Here is a 21,384-nt window from a genome sequence, read left to right as displayed (position 1 = left end):
CCCTTACATCCTGAATCACCTGAATCACTTTCACAAACACAGCACAGTGTTATACCTTGAAACAGGTTCTACACTTTCATCGAGAAACGCGGTTACGATTTTTTAACAGTTACATTAACGTATTCTAGTAGGTTAACTTTTAGCCAGTTTTATAACAGTGCAAATGAAGTGGAGCAACATGTCACAGCTTGCCCTGCATCATTGTTGAATTGTTACACTCCTAGGTTGGAAGGGGGAGGAAACATCCATTAATAACTCACGTCCTTTTTCTGCATAATACAAGGACAAAACTGTTTTTAGAGCCACTTTGGCTCATTACTTGCTTTACAGTGTTTACAAGTTGGAGATTGCAAGTGATATATTTCTTTTCCTCAGTCTAAAGAAGGGTTTCGGCCCAAAACGTTGCCTATTTCCTTCGTTCCATAGATGCTGCCTCACCCGCTGAGTTCCTCAAGCATTTTTGTCTACCATATATTTCCTCAATTTGTTTTTGTGGCATGTGGGCATTGTGGGCAACATTTAGTTCCGTCTCAAATTGATCTCGTGCTGATCTGCTGCCTTGAACTGCTGTGGTCCTTTTGGTGAGGGCACTTGCATTGTTCCAGGTCAGAAAATAGTGTGATTTAGTAGGTAAATTGCAAGTGAGGGGACGATGCCCTTGTCCAAATGACAAATCTATACCCCATCAATAATTGAATCTATAAAGTTAGGCATGGTGCAACCTTGTACTTTGCAAGTTACCCATCGTTTTGCTTTGAATCTTCAAGTTGTACTGAAAAAATCAGAACGTAAGTATCTTTTTTTTTGGAATATCAACATATTCATCACTATTATTTCATAAAAACTCCGTGAATGAACATCATCATCATGTCGCTACTGACATGAACATTATCTGTTTTGCAGTCTGCGATCCAGCATTTTATTGAAGTTCAACCATGCAGAGTTTATTGATTACTTCAGTGAAGCATAAGACAAGGACGTCATATCACAAGGTACAAATTCATGGTTTGGTAAATCAGTCCATCAAGCGCACACATGAACTGACACAAAAGATGCCCATCCTAAATAAAGATTTTTATTCTTTACTTACATAGATTATCACTTGCTCCACTCAATGTAAGTTGTCTGCCTAATTTGGAATTCATGATATATCTGCAGGTAAACATTTTAACAGAACAGGATAATAACTTGTGGTATATCTAGTCTGAGTCTAGCTTTCAGAAACCAATATCATAAATCTTCTCCTCGCTGTGTTTATTCATTCCGTACTTGATCCAAGAATAAAATGCGTTACGTGCAAATATTTTGGCTTTCCAACACTAACGCTCAAATAAATTGGAATAAATAAACGCTGTCTTGGAAATGAAACTGCTTTAGTTGTGAGTCACTGCTGACACAATAACTTGACATTTCTCTTTTGACATGGGTCCGCTGTGGCTCAGCGGGCATTTGACTGAAAAGGTTGAGAATTGGGACGCTATTCCTTGGAGCGCAAGAGGATGAGGGGTGATCTTATAGAGGTGTATAAATTCATGAGAGGAATAGATCAGGTAGATGCACAGTCTCTTGCCCAGAGTAGATAAATTGTGGACCAGAGTTTAAAGTAAAGGGGAAAAGATTTAATAGGAAACTCAGGGATAACCTTTTCACACAAAGGATGGTGTGTGTATGGAACAAGCTGCCAGTTGAGGCAGGGACTATCCCAACATTTAAGAAACAGTTAGACAAGTACATGGATAGGATAGGTTTGGAGGAATACGGGCCAAACGCAGGCAGGTGGGACTAGCATAGCTGGAACATGTTTGCCGTTGTGGGCAAGTTGGGCCAAAGGGCCTGTTTTCGCACTGTATTACTCTATGACTCTATAAACCCCTTCCTAGTCACCTGAGTATAAAATCTAGTCTGACATTCTTGTGTAACTCCAAAGTAATTCATTGTCAGAGATGCAGCCTTGACAGTGAGCTATTAAATCAGGGGTTTATTTGCTCAGAAAGTGTAAAATTATACGACCACATTTGAAGAAAATGGGAGAGCTCTCCTGGTTAACTGAAGATGGACACAACATTCTGAAGTAACTCAGCAGGTCAGACAGCATCTCTGGAGAAAAAGAATAGGTGACGTTTTGGGTTGAGACTCTTCTTCAGACTGAGAGTCAGGGGGGAGGGAGACTAGAGGTATGAAATTGTATAGAACAGATCAGAGCCGGCACAAGGTTTCTATTTCTAACTAGGTAACTAAACAATGTTGCTCATTTAGTACAGAAATGTTTGCTCATTTGCAAAGCACATTTTGGCTGCAGCATACTTTGCAGTAGAACCATGATGACAAAATGCTTCATTTTAAAGCACTATGGTAAGACCTGAGTGTGTCAAAGGTGCAACGTAACTGCAAGTACTTCCTGTATTTTTTGAAGTTTTTGTTATCTGTGTTTAATTTTGCTTCCCTGATTGACAAGCTGCTTAGACCACGCGTTAAGTGTTGAATCCCAAGAAATCTATTTGTTTTTACTTTAAGTCTGAAATCAAGATATTTATATCATCATCAAATTACCATTATATCACTGCTTCAGGCATGTTCACTTGTGTTATTGATACTTGTTTTTCTGCAATAACCTGCCAGAATGTAAAGTGAAGAAAGCTGCATTCCAATGTTGATTAACAGCCACCAACATAATAGATGTTGATTATGGTAGAACTATGATTTTCCAACTGGCATTAGTTTATGGACTGAACATGTTTATATATCAGGTGTTAAGATGATATCCTGAGCAAATTAGCTTTGGCTTGTGAAATTCTCAATGTTAGTATATTTGTCTTTTGTAAAAAAATGTGTTTTTGCCTTGGTGAAACCTATTCACCTCTGCATTTCTACAAATAATAGGGCCCAACATTTTCTGCGATTAGTAGAATCTGGGGGTAATTGATGGAAATGAGGGTAGAATAAAATATTCAGGGTGGGATTAGTGTAAAAGTGGGTGCTGGGTGATCATGCATCCATTAGTTACCACTGGACAATCGGCCAAGGGTCTGTGCTATAGCTCTCTATGACAGCTTGCATCAATGTAATCACCTATCTATCAATAGCAGCATATAAAAAAAAGAAATTATGGAGTTGGTGATACACGCCATATTTTCGGAGGAATTTTCTGTTTTTTTCCATAAACCTTGCTGAAAATAAATATAAATATAAATGTCGTAGTCTGTTTGGCAAGCATGCAAGCATTGCATTTTGGGAAGTCAAATCTGGGTAGGATCCCTTAATCTCTTCTGTTCCTAAATGAATACCTTCACTTATTCAATCTTTCCTCAGCTGCGATTACAAAGTCCCGGCAAAATCTTTGTATATCCCCCCTCCAGTCTCAAAAGTATTATAATTGGTATATTGTGACTTGAATTGTACCCTGTACTCAACCTGTGGCCTAATTAATGTGGTGTACAGTTCAAACAAAGCAATTCTGTTTTTATATTTGATGTTCTGGCTAATAAAGGATTGCATTTCTTATTCCGTTTTAATTGCCTCATTGACATGTCTTGCCATCTTTAGTGATCTGTGAACAAGCACTCTTAAAGTCCTTTTGTTCCTCCACATCACTTCATATCATAGATCAGTGATTCCCAACCTGGGAACATATGGCCCTGGGGCCATAACATGGCAAATTTCAGGGGGGCCACAGAAAAATGTTGGGATTTAGGGGGCCACAGGTTCAATGAAGGGGGCCACAGAGCTATCACCCTGTTGCCTCCTAAATTTCAGTTCTAATAAATTTAAATCTATGTAGTTGAAATATCTTTGATGTTTGTGGAATTGAATAAAAGAGAATATATGTGCAATTAATAGACACTGATATTTTTATGGAAGGTATAATATTGAAGTACTTTTGTTCCGCTAATAATGTCAGGGGGGGCCACAGAAAAATTAAAAGATCCCAAGGGGGCCATGAGCTAAATAAGGTTGGGAACCACTGCCCTAGATAGACACAAAATGCTGGATTAGCTCAGCGGGACAGGCAGCATCTCTGGATAGAAGGAATGGGTAACGTTACGGGCTGAGACGTTTCTTCAAACTGAAAGCAGTCTAAAGAAGGGTTTCAACCCTTCACCCGTTCCTTCTCTCCAGAGGTGCTGCCAGTCCCGCTGAGTTACTCCAGCATTTTGTGTCTATCCTCTGTGTAAACCAGCATCTGCAGATCCTTCCTTTATGTAATATCTTGATGTGTTTTGTACATTCCCTACTCTGGGATTTCCTCCCAAAACCATTCTTCACCCTTTCCTTTGTTCAACAAATTATGGCACTAGGGCAATACTGGCCGACAAATGGCAACATTAAGGAAGGTGATCAAAATTTGGCTCATAGAGGTGATTTCTAATGATAACGAAGGATAGGAAGATGGACAGGAGGAGTTTTGAAAGAGATTCTAAACTTGGTAGCTGAGCAGCAAAAGAGAAGGGAGGAGTGTCAATGGAACAGAATTTGAATAAAATGATACGACAGTATGTACTTCACAACATTACTGTGCAGGCATTAAAGGCGAACATTTCTTATAGTTATGTTATGTGATTATGCCTTGGAACTGGTTTGAATCTAGAGTGTTTAAATCAAACCCACAATAAAATTATGAGGTTGGCTGGATATATTTCTGTGGAGTCAGGAATAAGCAAGCTTCATTTTGTGGGTTAGCACGTCTGCAAATCTCCCATCCAACAACGTCTACCATTGTCTCGCCAGTAGGATGCAAAATAGTGCAGTCAGAGGCAAGCACTTGGCTTGAAGAGTTCCTACGCATTTATTCAGTAGATGAGAAGGTTCACCACAGCAGGCATTTAAAATGTCTTTGGAAAGCAGCAATACAAAACGGTACTTCAACATTTTGGAAACTAAGTCCCTGACGGTGACATCACGGTGGCTTAGTGGGTCAAAGGGTCTGTTTCCGCACTGTGTCTCTATGAAGCCCAAAATAAAGTCTGAAGTAGTTCTACTAGTTGTTGCATTGAAACACTCCTATACACATCTTGCAAAAATTGAACATCCCAGTAGTTACCAGGTAGTGCACATCTCAGGATGGGATCAAATCATTGTGTCTCTGACCCAACCCCCTCAATCACCTCAACAAGAAATACTGTTTTTATAAGGACGAGCTCAGTGTTGTTAAGAAGAGCAGCAATACATGTTGTGGACAGGACTGGTATAGATTTTTAAAAAAGAGAAAAAACATGATTACAATATAAAAGGAAACATTAGTAACATATTGCACATATTATACACCTCGACTGCGGAAGATTGAATAGAAGATGAAATCTGGTGAAGGGAATGGAGTAGGGAAATTAATAACAAATGTATTGTATTTAGCAACCTTGAATATAATGGGGATAAAAGATTACATGAAAGTGATTGCAGGAGAAATCTTATGCAAAGGGGATTGAGAGGCAGGGGGATGCAATATCACACATAGTGATCCTTGCCAATATTCAAGATTCCGTTAAACATTGTAAAAAGGAAATGGGATCAGCGTAGGAATATGGGATGAAAACTGCATTTCAAATTCCGGGGCATTGCTCCAAAAAAAGTCACAAGGATGGCATATTATTTTCCACAAAGGGAAGGAACATTCCACAAGGATGGAATTGATGGCATTGTGCCCAAGTTTGCAGACGATACGAAGATAGGTGGTGGTGAGGAAGCAGGGAGGCTGCAGTAGGGTTTGGACAGGTTGGGAGAGTGGACAAAGAAGTGGCAGATGGAATACAGCACAGCAAAGTGCTCTGTCATGCACTTTGGTAGAAGGAATAATGGTGTAGACTATTTTCTAACTGAGGAGAGGATTCAAAAATCAGAGGCGCAAAGGGACTTGAGAGTGCTGGTGCAGGATTCCCATAAGTTTAATTTGCAGGTTGAGCTGGCAGTAAAGAAGGCAAATGTTAGCATTCATATTGTGAGGACTAGAATATAAAAGCTAGGCTTTATAAGATGCAGGCCACATTTGGAAAATTGTGAACAGCTTTGGACCCCGTATCTGAGGAAGGATGTGCTGGTGATGGAGAGTGTCCTGAGGAGATTTACGAGAATGATCCCGCCGTTGACTGGGTTAATATATGAGGAGCGTTTAACGACTCAGGGCCTTTGCTCACTGGAGTTTAGAAGGAAGAGGGGGGGGAATCTCATAAAAAATTACCGAATAGTGAAAGATAGAGTGGATGTGGAGAGGATGTTTCCAGTAGTGGGAGAGTCTAAGACCAGTGGGCACGGCCTTAGAATAAAAAGATGTTCCTTTAGATTGGAAATTTCTTTAGCCAGAGGGTGGTGAATCTGTGGAATTCATTGCCACAGACGGCGGTGGAGGCTAACTCATTCGGTATTTGCACTAACTGCACAGAAACGTTTAGGAAGGAACTGCAGATGCTGCAGTCTGAAGAAGGGTCTCGACCCAAAAAATCACCCATTCCTTCTATCCAGAGATGCTGCCTGTCACGCTGAGTTGCTCCAGCATCTTATTGCACAGGAAAGGTTGTTTAAAGTCCTGGCAGCTGTTTTCTTCAGGAGCTAATGAATAGCTGGACAGAGAATCAGCACTCCGTATTTAGGAAGGCAAGTTACAGCTAGGCCTTATTGCTTCACACAAGCACTCTTTATGTCTTCACCCAGGAGTTGTCCAGGCTAGTTCAGGCATGCAACCCTGTTTCTGCCGTGACTGTTGGATAATGGCCCTGCCCTGCTTCAAATGATTACTCAGGAACACAAAACAACAGCCCAGCCATCGTAGTTACAGCCAATTAACTGTCCATCATAGACATATTACCTGCAAACCACAGAAAGATTGTGTGTCTAACTATGTTTGACCGAGTGTGCTGATAAACCAGAGATAATGGGCTGCAAAGGGGGGAAATATAGGGCACAAGATATAATTTTTGCTATGATGCCCCTTGCAGTACTAAAGGGACCACATAGAATCATAAATTTGAGCAGCATAAAAAATGGCCTTTCATTTGATCCGTGCTGATCTTTTTGCGTATTTACATCTTTAGAGTCTATTTTGCCTATTTACAATCTTTACCTACAATTTATTTATTTGTTTATTTTATTATTTATTTCGAACAGAATAAAAGAATAAAAAGCAAATGTGAAACAGCATACAAAAAACAAAACAAAAATATTTATAAAGTGTCATAAACAATATCTATAAATAAATGAAATCATATGTGTCCAAAAAGGAGCAGGAAGAAGCCAAAGCTTATTAATTCCCACCCCTTATTCAACTGCTTGTAATTATCTTATACAAATTTAGCAGCTATATGTACACCATATGTACACCAGCCACTATATGTACACCAAATTATTTACATTTGAACACTAATCAAATATTTACAAAGCCATACAAAAAAGAAAAAAAGAAAAAGAAAAGAAGCAACCCGCATATACTATACAGTATCTTAGACAATGGTATACGTCCCAAACATGGAAACTGCATAGGAGGACTGGCCAAATGTTGTGCCTTCCACCACAGTGATGAATGCTGTGGGGGATGTTTGTGTTAAATTTTTATTGGGTATTGTGTGTTCTTTCTCGTTGTACCGCTGCTGACAAATTCATTTCACTTGCACTTTATGTGCAATGTGACGAATAAAACCGTATTATATTGTATTGTATTGTATTGTACCTCTTCATGGATAAGCAATTAGGGAAGTGATTTGTTGCTTTCATCAATCATAAGTATTTCAGCATGGGATTTCATGTGTAAAAGATTTCCAAATGTTTGTCTTAAGTTCTGTGCCCCTATAAAAACGACTTGGTTTAAAATGGAATAAAAACATAGTCGCTGATAAGACCAGGCATTAAATTATTTAACAAATGTACAGCAAAATCAGAAACACTGAGTCCTGACACCCATAATGATGCATAGCTGGGTTGTTACATTGGCTGTGATTGTACCCATCTCAACAATGTCTCTACCCACTCCCCCACCATCCTGAAATCATTACAGTCAAACAAATTCATTAAAAAAAATAGATTTCCCTATTCCAATCTCCAACTCGGTTGGTTGGGGGCGCTGCGAGTCGGCTGCCCTGCCAGCAGCGTGTCCGTTATTTTGACTTTTTTGGTTTTTTTTAGTGTGTCCAAATGTCTGTTTTAGTGTCTCTCGGTATGACTTGTGTGGGGGGTGGTGGGGCGGGGATAGGGGGGAACCGCTTTCGGTCGCCTTCTCCACGGAGAGGCGACTTTTTCCATGTCGCTTCCCTCGCGGCCTAACACCATGGATTGGAGCGGCCTTTCCCGGAGTCGGGCCCAGAGCTACAGCAGTGGGCGCAGCGTGAACTTTCCATCACGAAGCGGGTGAACCCTTGCCGGGGGTCGCCAGAGAGGAGTGCTCCGATCGCTGGCCTGGTGACTTTGGCATCATGGGGCTGTGGTCTGCGGAGCTTCTAGCCATGGGCGTGGCGTGGACTTACCATCCGGAGCCTGGGATCCCCCGCTGCGGATCGCCAGAGAAGAGCTCCGACCGCCGGCCTGCAGCCTATAACATCCTGAAGCCTCGGTCTCTGGTAAGAAAGCGCCGATTCAGGACCTCCAAGCCGCAGAATGCGTTTGACCGTCCCGACATCGGAGTTTCAAATCATCCCGACAAGAGGGCCTGTACCTCCGGCCATCCGTAGCAGCGACTACGGAGGGTTTATGGCCCCGACCACGGGTGAACAAAGGAGGAGGACTGGCTGAACTTTGTGCCTTCCACCACAGTGAAGAATGCTGTGGTGGATGTTTGTGTTAAATCTTATTGTGTATTGTGAGTTCTTTTTAAGTGTATCGCTGCTGGCAAATTTATTTCACTGCACCTCCGGGTGCATGTGACGAATAAAATTGACTTTGACTTTGACTTATCCCTATTGAAATTAAGTAGTTGCCCACTTCCACACCAGGTCATTAAAAGTGATGTCCAAGGAAAAGGATAATTTTCAAGTGATAGGAGCATATAGTCCGCCTTAACCTACCTGATCTCAGTACACGTGACAATAAACTAAACTCAAACTCAAACTATATAAATGCCAGCCTTTTTAGAGGAACATAAATAGACTATTCACTGCCCTTTGTGTCTCCATTTAGCAGCTGATTTGTTTCTCAACCATCTCTATGCTCTCAATTTTCTGTCAAGCCACTGTTACAGAAGATTGAACTGTAGTCATGTTTACAAAATTGGAGGAAGGGTACCTTCTGAGGGTATATAAATAGCAGATTGTTTAAAGGACAATCATAGATTTTAAACAACATGCACATATCCTTACAGCTTATGTACGGGTGGCTTCTTGTCTTTGGATCTACTTCCTTTAAGCAATTGATGTGTTGCATTATTTAAAGAACACCTTTCAGGTGCTCACCGCAGGTTGCTATGAAGTTAACACTGACTCAGCTTGAAACATTCGACTGGTATGTGTCTGGGTGGAATCAACCCAGTGGTTACTGACCAATGCTGAGGTAAGTGAAGAGAAATGTTATTTACTGAGCTCCAAATCACCAAATAGGTTTTTTTATTTTGTCTGGAACTGCTATGGTGCATTGGATGCCTGATATCTATATCATTAGGCCTGTCACCATACAAGGGAGTAACTTTTTTTTTAAAACAGGGAGGAACAGTAAACATTTTGCAATTTCTGTGAGATTTCTGACCTGGCGGTAAACGTTGATTTGTTATTATGTGATTTTAAAATAATACATTGCCTTTTAAAATCAGCATCAGTATTCAGCACAGCAATATTGGTAACAGAAGCTTACTAAAGAATGAAAATGTGCATCGAGTCTGCACCGACCAGTGATCCCCTCACATTAACACTACACCAGGGACAATTTTTACATTTATACCAAGCCAATTAACATACAAACCTATACGTCTTTGGAGTGTGGGAGGAAACCAAAGTTCATGGAGAAAACCCACGCGGTCACGGGGAGAACCTACAAACTCCATATAGACAGCACCCATAGCCAGGATCGAACCAGGGTCTCTGGCACTGTAAGGCAGCAACTCTACCGCTGTGCCACCTTGCCGCTCTGCTATTTGTTTCCTGCTATTAATTAAACAGCCTTGTTCTCCAAGAGTTCCCACATCCATCTTAGCTGTCTTCTTCCTATCTGTACATCCATGGAATTTCCAAGTGTTGTTTTAATAATACCTACATTTTCTCTCAGTCAAATTTCTCCCTTCTGATGGCCATTTTTAGCCTTTTGCTGTGGGATCCTAAACACTTCCCAATCCTCGGGCCAACTATTAACATTTGCAATCAAACTTTGACCTCCTTTGTGTATGAATATCTACACACTGTTCCTCCACTAACCTGACGCTTAGCCTATGTTCCAAGTCCACCCTGGACAACTTCTCTTTCATACCATTATAATTGCCACTATTTAAGTTGAAGACAGTGGTTTTGATTCTTTCGTGATAACCCTCAAAATGCATCTAGAATGTTATTGTATAGTGGTGACAACCTCCCCAATGAACTTTAATCACAAATTGTCACATTTAAATAACCTTTTCCTGGGTAGGTTCCGTTACACACTGCTGTAAGAAGCAAACCATAATGCACTCCACAAATTCTTCTTCTCCTTGCCAATTTGGTTTGTCCAAACCAATATGTAGATTGAAATCTCCGAATGACATTTGAAGTTCCCTTCAAACGACCCCTGGATATTTCCTCATTTATTGAGAGATCAGGTTTTAGACATCAATAGACTAGTCCCTCTTACATCTTCTCACCCCCTGCTGTTCAAGTTTTCAATCTATAGAGGATTTGATTACGCTTGAGGCATCAAGATTTGATCAAAATACACTACAGTAGCATTCTCAACATTAAGATTCATAATGTAGGTTATAGCCCTTCTGGCGGCGTTTGTAAAATGTCCTCCAGGTCAGATTTCCAGTGAGGAAATGTTTATTCCCTTCTTCCAGAGCATTCTTCAATGATAAAAGAATTTTGAAAATCAGGATGGCCTGCTAGGTTAGGAAATAGACTTTTAAGGGAACATCCTTTGTAATGGTAGCAATATTAGCTCCTCCATCCCAGTAAGACTGTTGCTGTGAGGGTTTTGCTGGATGGAGAAACTGATGAAATGCAGGAATTCAGTAGGAAAGACAAGGTTTCATCCTGTGGCACAATTTGCAACACTCACAGCCAGGTGTGAAGCATGAGAGGGGATGGAAAGTCATTCTAGCCCAACATGTTGGCACTTCAGCCTTAGTTCATCACTTCATGTCCCATTATTCACCAACCAGCAAGGAAGGGTGAAATGATTGTTAGAAAACAGTTGTCTTAATGGCAACTTCTCAAGATAAGGTTTTCTCTGATTCTGTTCATCTTCCTAGAAACCTCCATGTTGAATTATAGTTTTCCTCTTGGTAGCTCACCCAAACGGTCCAGAAATGGAGCACATGGCATTACTTGGTGGGGGGATAGCTGTCAAATCTATAATTGACCATTTCTGAAGCACGCCATGGGGAATTGTGATTGTTCTGCTTAGCTCAGAGGCATCAATGTTAGCAGCTACTCCAACACACTTAAAAAAAACGTCTGATTATTCTACAAAATATCAAACGTTTGCTCTGAAATTTGGTCTGGTGCCAGATTGGCAACATTCAGCAACAATAAAATGATGGCATGTAGGTGGTGCCTTCAGCCTTTCCCACGATGCCGATAATGCACCCAGCCATGCTGTTCCATTCTGCCGACCATTCTGCTGCACTAAGTCATTTTAACAATGCTCATCCCATCATGTATTTAAAATAAGTCCCCAGGTGGGTTGAAGACTCTATTTTGATCTAAACCCATTCTGCTTAAATGGTTGACGTCAAATATTACAGATCAGAATCCCCCATCCCTCTGAGATGAGCGTTTGAAACAGGCAGCCATCTCAATAGCTATCGCCCTCGTGCATCTTTAAACATATCCAGCATTCCCACATTGTTGCAGGGCTCTGATATAGAATCAAGGGAACAGTGAGGACTGTTACCAGGAATGTTAATCCAAGCAGGTTTGTTTAAATTATCAGTGGCAGGAGAATGAGCAGATCACCAGGGTCAAGGTTCATGAGATAATCTCTCATGAGTAGGAAGCATCTGCAGATGCTGGTTTAAACTGAAGATAGACACAAAAAGCTGGAGTAACTCAGCAGGACTGGCAGCATCTCTGGAGTGAAGGAATGGGTGATGTTTTTCGGGTCGAGACCCTTCTTCAGATAATCTCTCATATACCTTGACAAGGGATATTGGGAAGGCGGTCATATTTTTGCCTTGTCCTCTCCTTCCCCTTGTCCAATGTGTTTCTGTCTGTGGCTGTCTATACAGTGAGTCTGAGCTGTGCACTGCTGAGGTGCTGGTGGCTGTGGCTGTCTACACAGTGAGTCTGAGCTGTGCACTGCTGAGGTGCTGGTGGCTGTGGCTGTCTATACAGTGAGTCTGAGCTGTGCACTGCTGAGGCGCTGGTAACTGAGACGTTCTTGGAAGCCCCATTTGTTTCCAGTTTCCTGAATCTCTGCTGCATCATTACATTAATGATCCAGCCTGGCTTTGATTATATCCTGATGATTCAGCATTGAGGTATGTCAGGTGGGTTGAAGAGGAGGATTCTTTGTCAATGAATCCTATAAATCTGTTGAGACCTCCCAAGGGAGTGTCTGCACTTGCCATCTTCCATTAGCCACAACTGCTGCTGCTCCAACCATTCCTCTATCCAGGTGAGGCATAATAATAGCACTCTGGCAGGATAGGGGATATTACTGAAATGTAATGACATCACCCGGGACATGCAGGCAGAGCTTAGTGAGGTGAACAAGGCAATAAAAGGGAGACACAAAATACACTTCACGAATGTGAATGTGTCATTAAATATGGGATCGATTGCTTTGACCCACAATTGTGTACTTCGAAATCCAGCAATGGATTGAACGTGTCGTTTTTGCAATGGAGTTGGTTCTTGGTGTATAACGGCTGGGTTTACAGTATATACACTCAAAAGGTATCTGCCAATGTGATGCATTGATATCATGAAGCACCCATAGTTAAACTATGGATGGACAGGAGTCCACAGTGTACATAGTTCAAGTGAAAAATAAATAATTGGCCACTACTTTAACCACCCCTTTCAAACTGTGGGTTGAATTAATATCCGAGTTTGTCGTTTTCAATTCTACACAACTTCATTTAATAATTGAAAAAACAGCAAGGTTACTTCTCTTGAAGTTGTATAGAACATAGAACAGTACAGCACAGGAACAGGTACAATATCTGTGCCGCACATGATGCTAAGTTAGATTAATCTCCCCTGCCTTCACGTAATTAAATGGCACTTTCATAGTGCTTCCACCACCACTCCTGGCAGCATGTTCCAGGCACCTTCATTCCATTTGTAAACGATTTCCCCTGTAGATCCCCTTTAAACGTTATACTTCTCACCTTGCAGCGATGTCCTCTGGTTTTTGACATTTCCACTATGGGAAAAAGGTACTGACTGGCCTAACAATGCCTCTCATAATGTTACATACTTCTATCAGGTCTCCTCACAGCCTCCAAAGCTCCGGAAAAAAACAATTCAAGTCTATTCAACTTCACCTTATAGTTAATCTCCTGTAATCTAGACAGCAGTTCAGTAAACCTCTTCTGCATCCTCACTAAAGTCTCCACACCATTCTTTTAATGGGGCAATCAGAAATGCGTGCAATACTCCAGATGCGACCTAACCAAAGTCTTATAGAGCTGCAACATGACGTTGATACTCAAAGGCCTGACCAATGAAGGGAAGCATACATTAAGCCTTCTTTTCCAATGCATCTACTTGTGTTGCCACTTTCAGAGAGCCATGAACTTGGACCCCAGGATCCTTCTGAACATCAACACAGTTAATAATCTTGCCGTTATTTGTATACTTTCCCGTTACATTCAATCTCCTAGCGCAACATTTCACAGTTGCTCGGAGTAAATGCCATCTGCCATTTATCTGCCCATTTCTGTCGCTGATCTTTATTCCGCTGTAAATCTTGACAGCCTTCCTCACAGTCTGCAACCCCAGCAATCTTGCTATCGTCTGCACACCTACTAGTTAACCCACTTACATTTGTGTCCAAGTCATTTATATGCATCACAAACAACAGAAGTCCCAACACAGATCCCTGCAGACTCAACTGGTCATAGACCTCCTGCAAGAATAACGCCCTTCCGCCACCACAACCCTCCGTCTTCAATGAGTAAGCTAGTTCAGAATCCATACAACCAAGTCTCCATGCATCCTAATCTTCTGGATCTCACACTAAAATCTACATAGACAACATCCACTGCCCCACCCTCATCGATCACCTTTGTCACCTCTTCAAAAACTTGATCAAGTTAGTAAAACATGGCCTGCTGGGAGCAAAGCCATGTTGACTGTTCCTAAATAGCCCAGTTCCTTGCAAATAGTTACTATTTTACTAACCACCCCATCTACATTTACTTCCAAGTTGTATATGCATATATCTTCTTCTTACTTCTTAAGCCCTTTGCTCCCAGGGCGGGCCTTAAGCCAATTGGGCCAATTGCTCCAAATTGGGCCCCGCGCCTAAGTGGACCCCGCGCTAGAGTAATCTACTCTCTATGTACTTTTCAGAGGTGATCTACACATTTTGTTTGTTACTTGCAGGCTTAAAATTTAATATTAAAATGTAGCTTAGATCTGTTTGGTCCATTAACTCGCAGGCACTTTTTAAGCGCACATTTTGATTACTTTCCATTCTACCATAGAGATATAAAGTCTATAATAGACTTTATTTGTATTTCTATGATTCTACAGACCTTGGCTGGGAACCTGGGGCTCACCAAAATTGTTCCCAATTGGGCCCCGCACCTCCTTAGGCCGTCCCTGTTTGCTCCTCTAGGGAGCACAGGCTGTTGACAAATGTCCTCCACCTCACTCGGTTGTTGGCAGTTCTTCCAAGATCTCCCTTGTTGAGCCCACTCCCCAGTTGCATATATCCATTATACAACAGGGGAGTGGGCTCAACTGGGGAGATCTCGAAAGAACTGCCAATAACCGAGTGAGGTGGAGGACATTTGACAATGGCCTATGCTCCCTGGAGCCAATTTATGTATATATATATATATAAATATCACGAACAACAAATGAAGATAAATTTTACCCTAAGCAATTTCATCCATTTTCTTTGTAATTTACTTGTGATTAAAAGGTCAAAATTGACATTAGGACGTAATATTGTTTAAAATGTTAAGTGGTAAAAAAGGCTACACAACTTATAATCTACCTATCAGACAATACATGTAATAACTTGATGCATAACTTTAATATCTTATATAACCAGTTCCGCTTGAAAACAGCACAATATCTGTAATTTATGTAAATTAAACATCTGTAGTTCACTTAAACGTTAAGATTCTTGCTAATTTGTTCCAACCAATGCGAAATAAGTCGAGACCTACCTATGTATCTTCTACCATCCCAAACGTAGGTTCCAGAGACATAGGACAATGTAAAAATAAAGCTGCAACCACTCAGTAACAAGAATGCATTCATTTTCAACTGAGGAGTTCAGTCCAGACAACAGTTTCACTGGCGTTGATTATTGCAGGAGGAGAAATGTACAGCAAGGTGTTTATCCAGAGAACTTATACTGCCTCTCTGCCTGACTAATTGTGACACATCTCAGAATCTCCAGTAATAAATGGCGATTAATGTGATTCAGACATGAACAAGAGCCCAGCCCTCTATCATCAGACAGGCTTTGCTCCATCATTCACATCAGAACTCAGCTCTTGCACAACATCAAGCTCTGCCCTGTCCTGCCCGGCCTACCATTTGTGGAATGGTGCCAAGTATGTGAAAGATCCCTATTAAGGCAAACTGCTTCCGGTGTTATCACACACCTGCGTCTGCTGGTTAAAGATTGCATTTCTTGTTCCTTTTGCAAAGTAAGAGCATTGGCAATGGATTAGAGTGATCCTTCACTTTACAAAAAATGGATTTGCTGCCTAGCGGTCTATTTGAGCTGTAAATGGGAAAACATGTTAAGTTAGCTCTTTTAGTGGAATACTTCAGTGTTACATTATGGCAGGATTTGGATTGTGGCCAAAGAAGGAGAGTTTGTAAACATTCAGCAAGCTAATATTTTTGATCATCCTTTAGCGCTGATTCACGTTGCCTAGGAACCTCTTCAGCACAGGAACACAAACCTGGAGAGGGGTCTTTGCAATTGAATTTGGTCCTCTCTATATCAGACAATCATATCATGATGTAGAATTGGAATATCCCCCAAAGTGTATCTTCCCTACCCCTGTGGTACTAAGTTTATTTGTCAATTATTATTTGTAGGCATTGTTGGTTATGCTAGATCTTATTGCCCATTCCTAATGGCCCTGAGGAGGTGAAAATTGTGATCCATTTGTATAGTAACAAAGCTGAAGTGGTTACTTGGCTATTCCAAAGGATAGATAGGACTGCAGTCACAGGAGGACATAGCTTTGAGGTGACAATAGGTGCAGGAGTAGGCAATTCGGCCCTTCGAGCCAGCACCGCCATTCAATGTGATCATGGCTGATCATCTACAATCAGTACCCCGTTCCTGCTTTCTCTCCTTATCACTTAACTCTGCTAAGTGCTCTATCTAACTCTCTCTTGAAAGCATCCAGAGAACCAGCCTCCACCGCCCTCTGAGGCAGAGAATTCCACACACAACTCTCTGTGTGAAAAACGTTTTCCTCATCTTCGTTCTAAATAGCTTACCACTTATTCTTAAACTATGGTTCCTGGTTCTGGACTCCCCCAACATTGGGAACATGTTTCCTGCCTCTAGCGTGTCCAAACCCTTAATAATCTTATACGTTTCAATAAGATTGCCTCTCATCCTTCTAAATTCCAGAGTATACAAGCTCAGCCACTCCAATCTATCAACATATGACAGTCCTGCCATCCTGGGAATTAACCATGTGAACCTACACTGCACTCCCTCAATAGCAAGAATGTCATTCCTCAAGTTTGGAGACCAAAACTGCACACAATACTCCAGGTGTGGTCTCACTATGGCCCTGTACTACTGCAGGAGGATCTCTTTGCTCCTCTACTCAACTCCTCTTGTTATGAAGGCCAACATGCCATTCGCTTTCTTCACTGCTTGCTGTACCTGCAAGCTTACTTTCAGTGACTGATGAACAAGGACCCCCAGATCCCGTTGTGCTTCCCCTTTTCCCAACTTGACACCGTTTAGATAATAACCTGCCTTCCTGTTTTTGCCACCAAAGTGGATAACCTCACATTTATCCTCATGAAACTGCATCTGCCATGCATCTGCCCACTCACCCAACCTGTCCAAGTCACCCTGCATCCTCATAGCATCCTCTTCACAGTTCATACTGCCACCCAGCTTTGTGTCATCTGCAAATTTACTAATGTTACTTTAAATCCCTTCATCCAAATCATTAATATATATTGTAAATAGCTGTGGTACCAGCACCGAGCTTTGCGGTACCCACTAGTCACTGCCTGCCATTCTGAAAGGGACCAGTTAATTCCTACCCTTTGTTTCCTGTCTGCCAACCAATTTTCTATCTATGTCAGCACCCTAGCCCCATGTGATCTAATTTTGCCCACTAATCTCCTATGTGGGACCTTATCAAATGCTTTTTTTTAAGATGGGGAAAGATTTAAAAGGGACCTTGGAGGCAACTTTTTCACCCAAGGGGTGATGGGTAAATGAAATGAACTGCCAGAGGAAGCTGTAGAAGCTGGTGTAATTGCAATGTTTAAAAGTCATATGGACCGGTGCATGGATAGAAAATATTTTGAGGAATATGGGCCAAATGCAGGCAAACAAGACTTGCTCAGATCAATGTCTTCTTCGGCGTGAACAAGTTGGCTTCTTGTTCTTATCAAGTCCACACACCAGATTAGAAGTTGTTCAGCCAGAGTTGAACACACTTTTCGGCATCTGCACACAATGGTGTCCATCTCGTCGCTTCTTGTGCTTCTTGTGCGTGGTGGTGGAGAGATTGGTGGAAATAGGGCCACGACGTGAATGCTCTTTCCATGACCCCAACAAGTTGGCTGAAGAACCTGTTTCTATGCTGTATATAACTCTATAACTCTATGAATGGATAGGCCAGATGAAGTGAGCGTAGCAAATTTCCATCCGTAAGTGTCTGTGCTGGGCCAAATAATTGTTTTTTCTCCAACTGGACATCTTTCCTAATATTTATTCATTAGAAAATCTTTATTAAGCAAAATTCAAATGTCCAAATTCCAGGTTGGGATTTGAACTTGTATCCCTTAAATTATTCTACTATGGCTTCTATTATCACTTATCCTAGAACACAATTGCAACACACTCGGGTGTGGGTTCAGCTTTTGAATGTTTTGAGGTGTTTAGTTATATGCCTGAGTACATTCCTCTGGAAATGCCTTGGAATGTTTTGTTATGTTGAAAGCATTCTATATCAGTTCAAAATATATCAGATGTTTAGTTTACTTAAGCACTGCGAGTTGGAGAGAAAAGCACGAAATGTTACATCACAGGAGACAACTCAGTCTTTCTGCCTTGGTGCCAACTCTCCTGAAGGAGCCATTGATTAAATCCCATTCACAGGTGCAGTCTTCACTGCTTTTTAAACTGTTATATTACAAATCACTCTTTTACAAAATCACCATGAATTCTCTACCCATACTGCTAAGGGCAAGGTATCTCTCTGTATGTAATGGATGTAAAAATAATCTTTTGACCTCTCTTTCAGTTCATGCCTGTTCCATATAGCAATTATCAAACAATTCTAGTGAACAAAGACTAAAGCAGTTCCAAATGCATTGTGTCATTTTTTTTATTGTTTAGATCATTTGAAGGTGGAAATTTTCCACGTGTGGCAGTGAAAACCAAAAGATAGTGAGTTAACAAGCCATTGTTTAGTTTAGAGATACAGTGCGGAAACAGGCCCGACGGCCCACCGAGCCCGCACTGACCAGCGATCCCCACATATTAATACTATCCTACACACACTTGGGACAATTTACACATACACCAAGCCAATTAACCTACAAGCCTGTACGTCTTTGGAGTGCGGGAGGAAACCGAAGATCTCAAAGAAAACCCACGCGGTCACGGGGAGAACGTACAAACTCTGTACAAGCAGGATCGAACATGGGTCTCCGGCGCTGCAAGCACTGTAAGGTTGCAACTCTACTGCTGCGCCACCATTGGATTCAAAGTAAATAGAAATCAAAAGAATATTGCTACCTCGGTGAACTGTATTGCAAACCACATGATCAGGTTAAAAGCTATTGCATAAACTATTCATGTGCCAAGTGGAATTCGGATAAGAAAAGACAGGCCCCAAAAACCACCATAGATTCAAGTGGGAGGCGTTTATAAAATTCCTGATAGTCATAAAATAGTGGAATTCCTGATAGTCATAAAATAGTGGAATGAGATAATAAACATCATAAATCAGGGAAGTATATGGCAAAACCAACATGATCCTATTTTCCTCTGGCTGGGTGGTCAGTAGGCTAGCGTCAATAATAAAGGCAATGAAGTTCTGGAATAATTCAAAACAGTTTTCTTTAAGAATGATTAAATATGGAGATGAGGGAGAATTCACATTATTTGGCATAAATTGAAATTGAGCAGCTTCTGTGGAAGATCCTGGGTGTCCAGTAATAATGAGAATGAATCTGCGGAAGGCAATTGACTTGGAGCGAGTCCTCAACAGCAACTTCAGGACCTGTGTTGACCAAATGGCAGAAGTATTCACAGACATCTTCAATCTTGCACTACCCCATTCTGAGGTCCCCACCTACGATTGCAGTGCCAAAGGAGGGTGATATTTTGTGCCTTAATGACTACTGTCCAATGGCTCTGACATCCACCCTCATGACGCGTTTCAAACGACTGGTGATGTGATGGATCACAGCCTCCCAACAGCCTTAATCAACTACAGTTTTCCTCCTGTCGCTACAAGTCACAGCAGATGCCATCTCCCTGGCCCTAAACGAATCTCTGGAACACCTAGACAGCAAGAAACATACATCAAATCCTACGTCAAATCCTACGTTGAAAACTAAGTCAAATACCCATGTGGGTATTCACGAACTTCTTATCTGATGTTTCATGTTCTTCCACTCACCCTTTGCCTCTCTCTCAACACCAAGGTCTGTGTTTGGTGCATGCTTTCTCCCAACCTGTATCCTTTCCACCAACTGTACACTATGGCCTATCTTCCATTCCTCAACTCTACCACCAATAACTGAATGTGCAGTTGTTATTTCCCTGTTTGTTCAGATGCTCTCCCTCGAAAAAGCTTTGTCAGGGTCCCTCTCACTTTCTTAAATCAATTGGGCAGTGGGCGTGGATAAATGAATGTACTACTAGCTCAAAATTATTATGGAACATAAGCACACATGATGTTGAGGTGACAATTGGCATGGATAGATTAGACTATAAATTCCGATTCCCTATTCTGCCATCACGTATCCTAACTGCATGGATTTGCTTCAGCGTATGAAAGCAAATTTGTGTTTACCATTAGCAGAGGTCAATAGGTTTAAATAGCTATAAGAAAGAGGACATTTGCAGAGATGTTGTGGTACTTTCCTTTCCTTTCATGATCAGGATATACATTTTGTAAATCGCTTTGATGAAACTAATGGCACACAAGATGGATGAGGGTGGTTGCCATGTTAACTGGTTCTGTATACTTTCAATGTCCCTTGCTTATAAATCATTTACTCAAATTAGCGTCATGTCTATTCCGCACTGGGTTAACTGGAAATGGGTGTATTCATAACATTATCAGCTTAGTAATAGGCACAGCTCACCAGGTAAATGAAGACTTTGTAAGTGAGTGTGCATTAGACACATTTTTAATAGCCAAAGGGCTTTAAATGTATTAACTTTTTCATGGCCTAATGTTGTCCTACTTTAATTCTCAACAGTGCAGACTTTAGAAATGTTCCATCAGGTTACTTTATGCCTTGAATATGGTTGCACAGCTTACCAGGTTAGGTTGTTCCTTTGGCCTTGGAGAACATCACTACTGAACTTAGGCTGAACCCTCACAGGACACTTGTGTTTCTCCCCCTTCCTGGCAGCAGACAACCAACCAATCAATCAATCAATCAATCAATCAATCAATCAATCAATCAATCAATCAATCAATCAATCAATGAATCAATGAATCAACCTTCATTGTCATCTTTCAAAGCAACAATTGTACAGTGCAAAATAAGAAGACGTTTCCCAGGGAATACCGGAGCATCGCACATAAATCTTAAACATTTCACACATAGTAACGATAAAAACAGTCCAGTCCCTGATGAAACAGTATAAATAGTTAAAAGCAGGTAAAACAGCAACATTAAAATACAGTAAAAACAGTCCTTAAAATGT

General features: G+C 41.2%; 1 protein-coding gene across 1 annotated transcript in view; it reads right to left on the bottom strand.

The window, feature by feature from the left end:
- Nucleotides 1–15,720, bottom strand: part of lamc2 (laminin subunit gamma 2) — a 56,207-nt gene extending 40,487 nt beyond the window's left edge. Inside the window, exon 1 of the mRNA XM_033028194.1 lies at nucleotides 15,437–15,720. Coding sequence (XP_032884085.1) covers nucleotides 15,437–15,530 — 94 coding nt within the window. The 5' untranslated portion in view covers nucleotides 15,531–15,720. The remainder of the gene's footprint in view (nucleotides 1–15,436) is intronic.
- Nucleotides 15,721–21,384: the final 5,664 nt, after the last annotated feature.

Source organism: Amblyraja radiata, chromosome 10 (assembly GCF_010909765.2).
Source record: "Amblyraja radiata isolate CabotCenter1 chromosome 10, sAmbRad1.1.pri, whole genome shotgun sequence".
Lineage (NCBI taxonomy): Eukaryota > Metazoa > Chordata > Chondrichthyes > Rajiformes > Rajidae > Amblyraja > Amblyraja radiata.
This window is presented reverse-complemented; position numbering and strand designations above follow the sequence as displayed.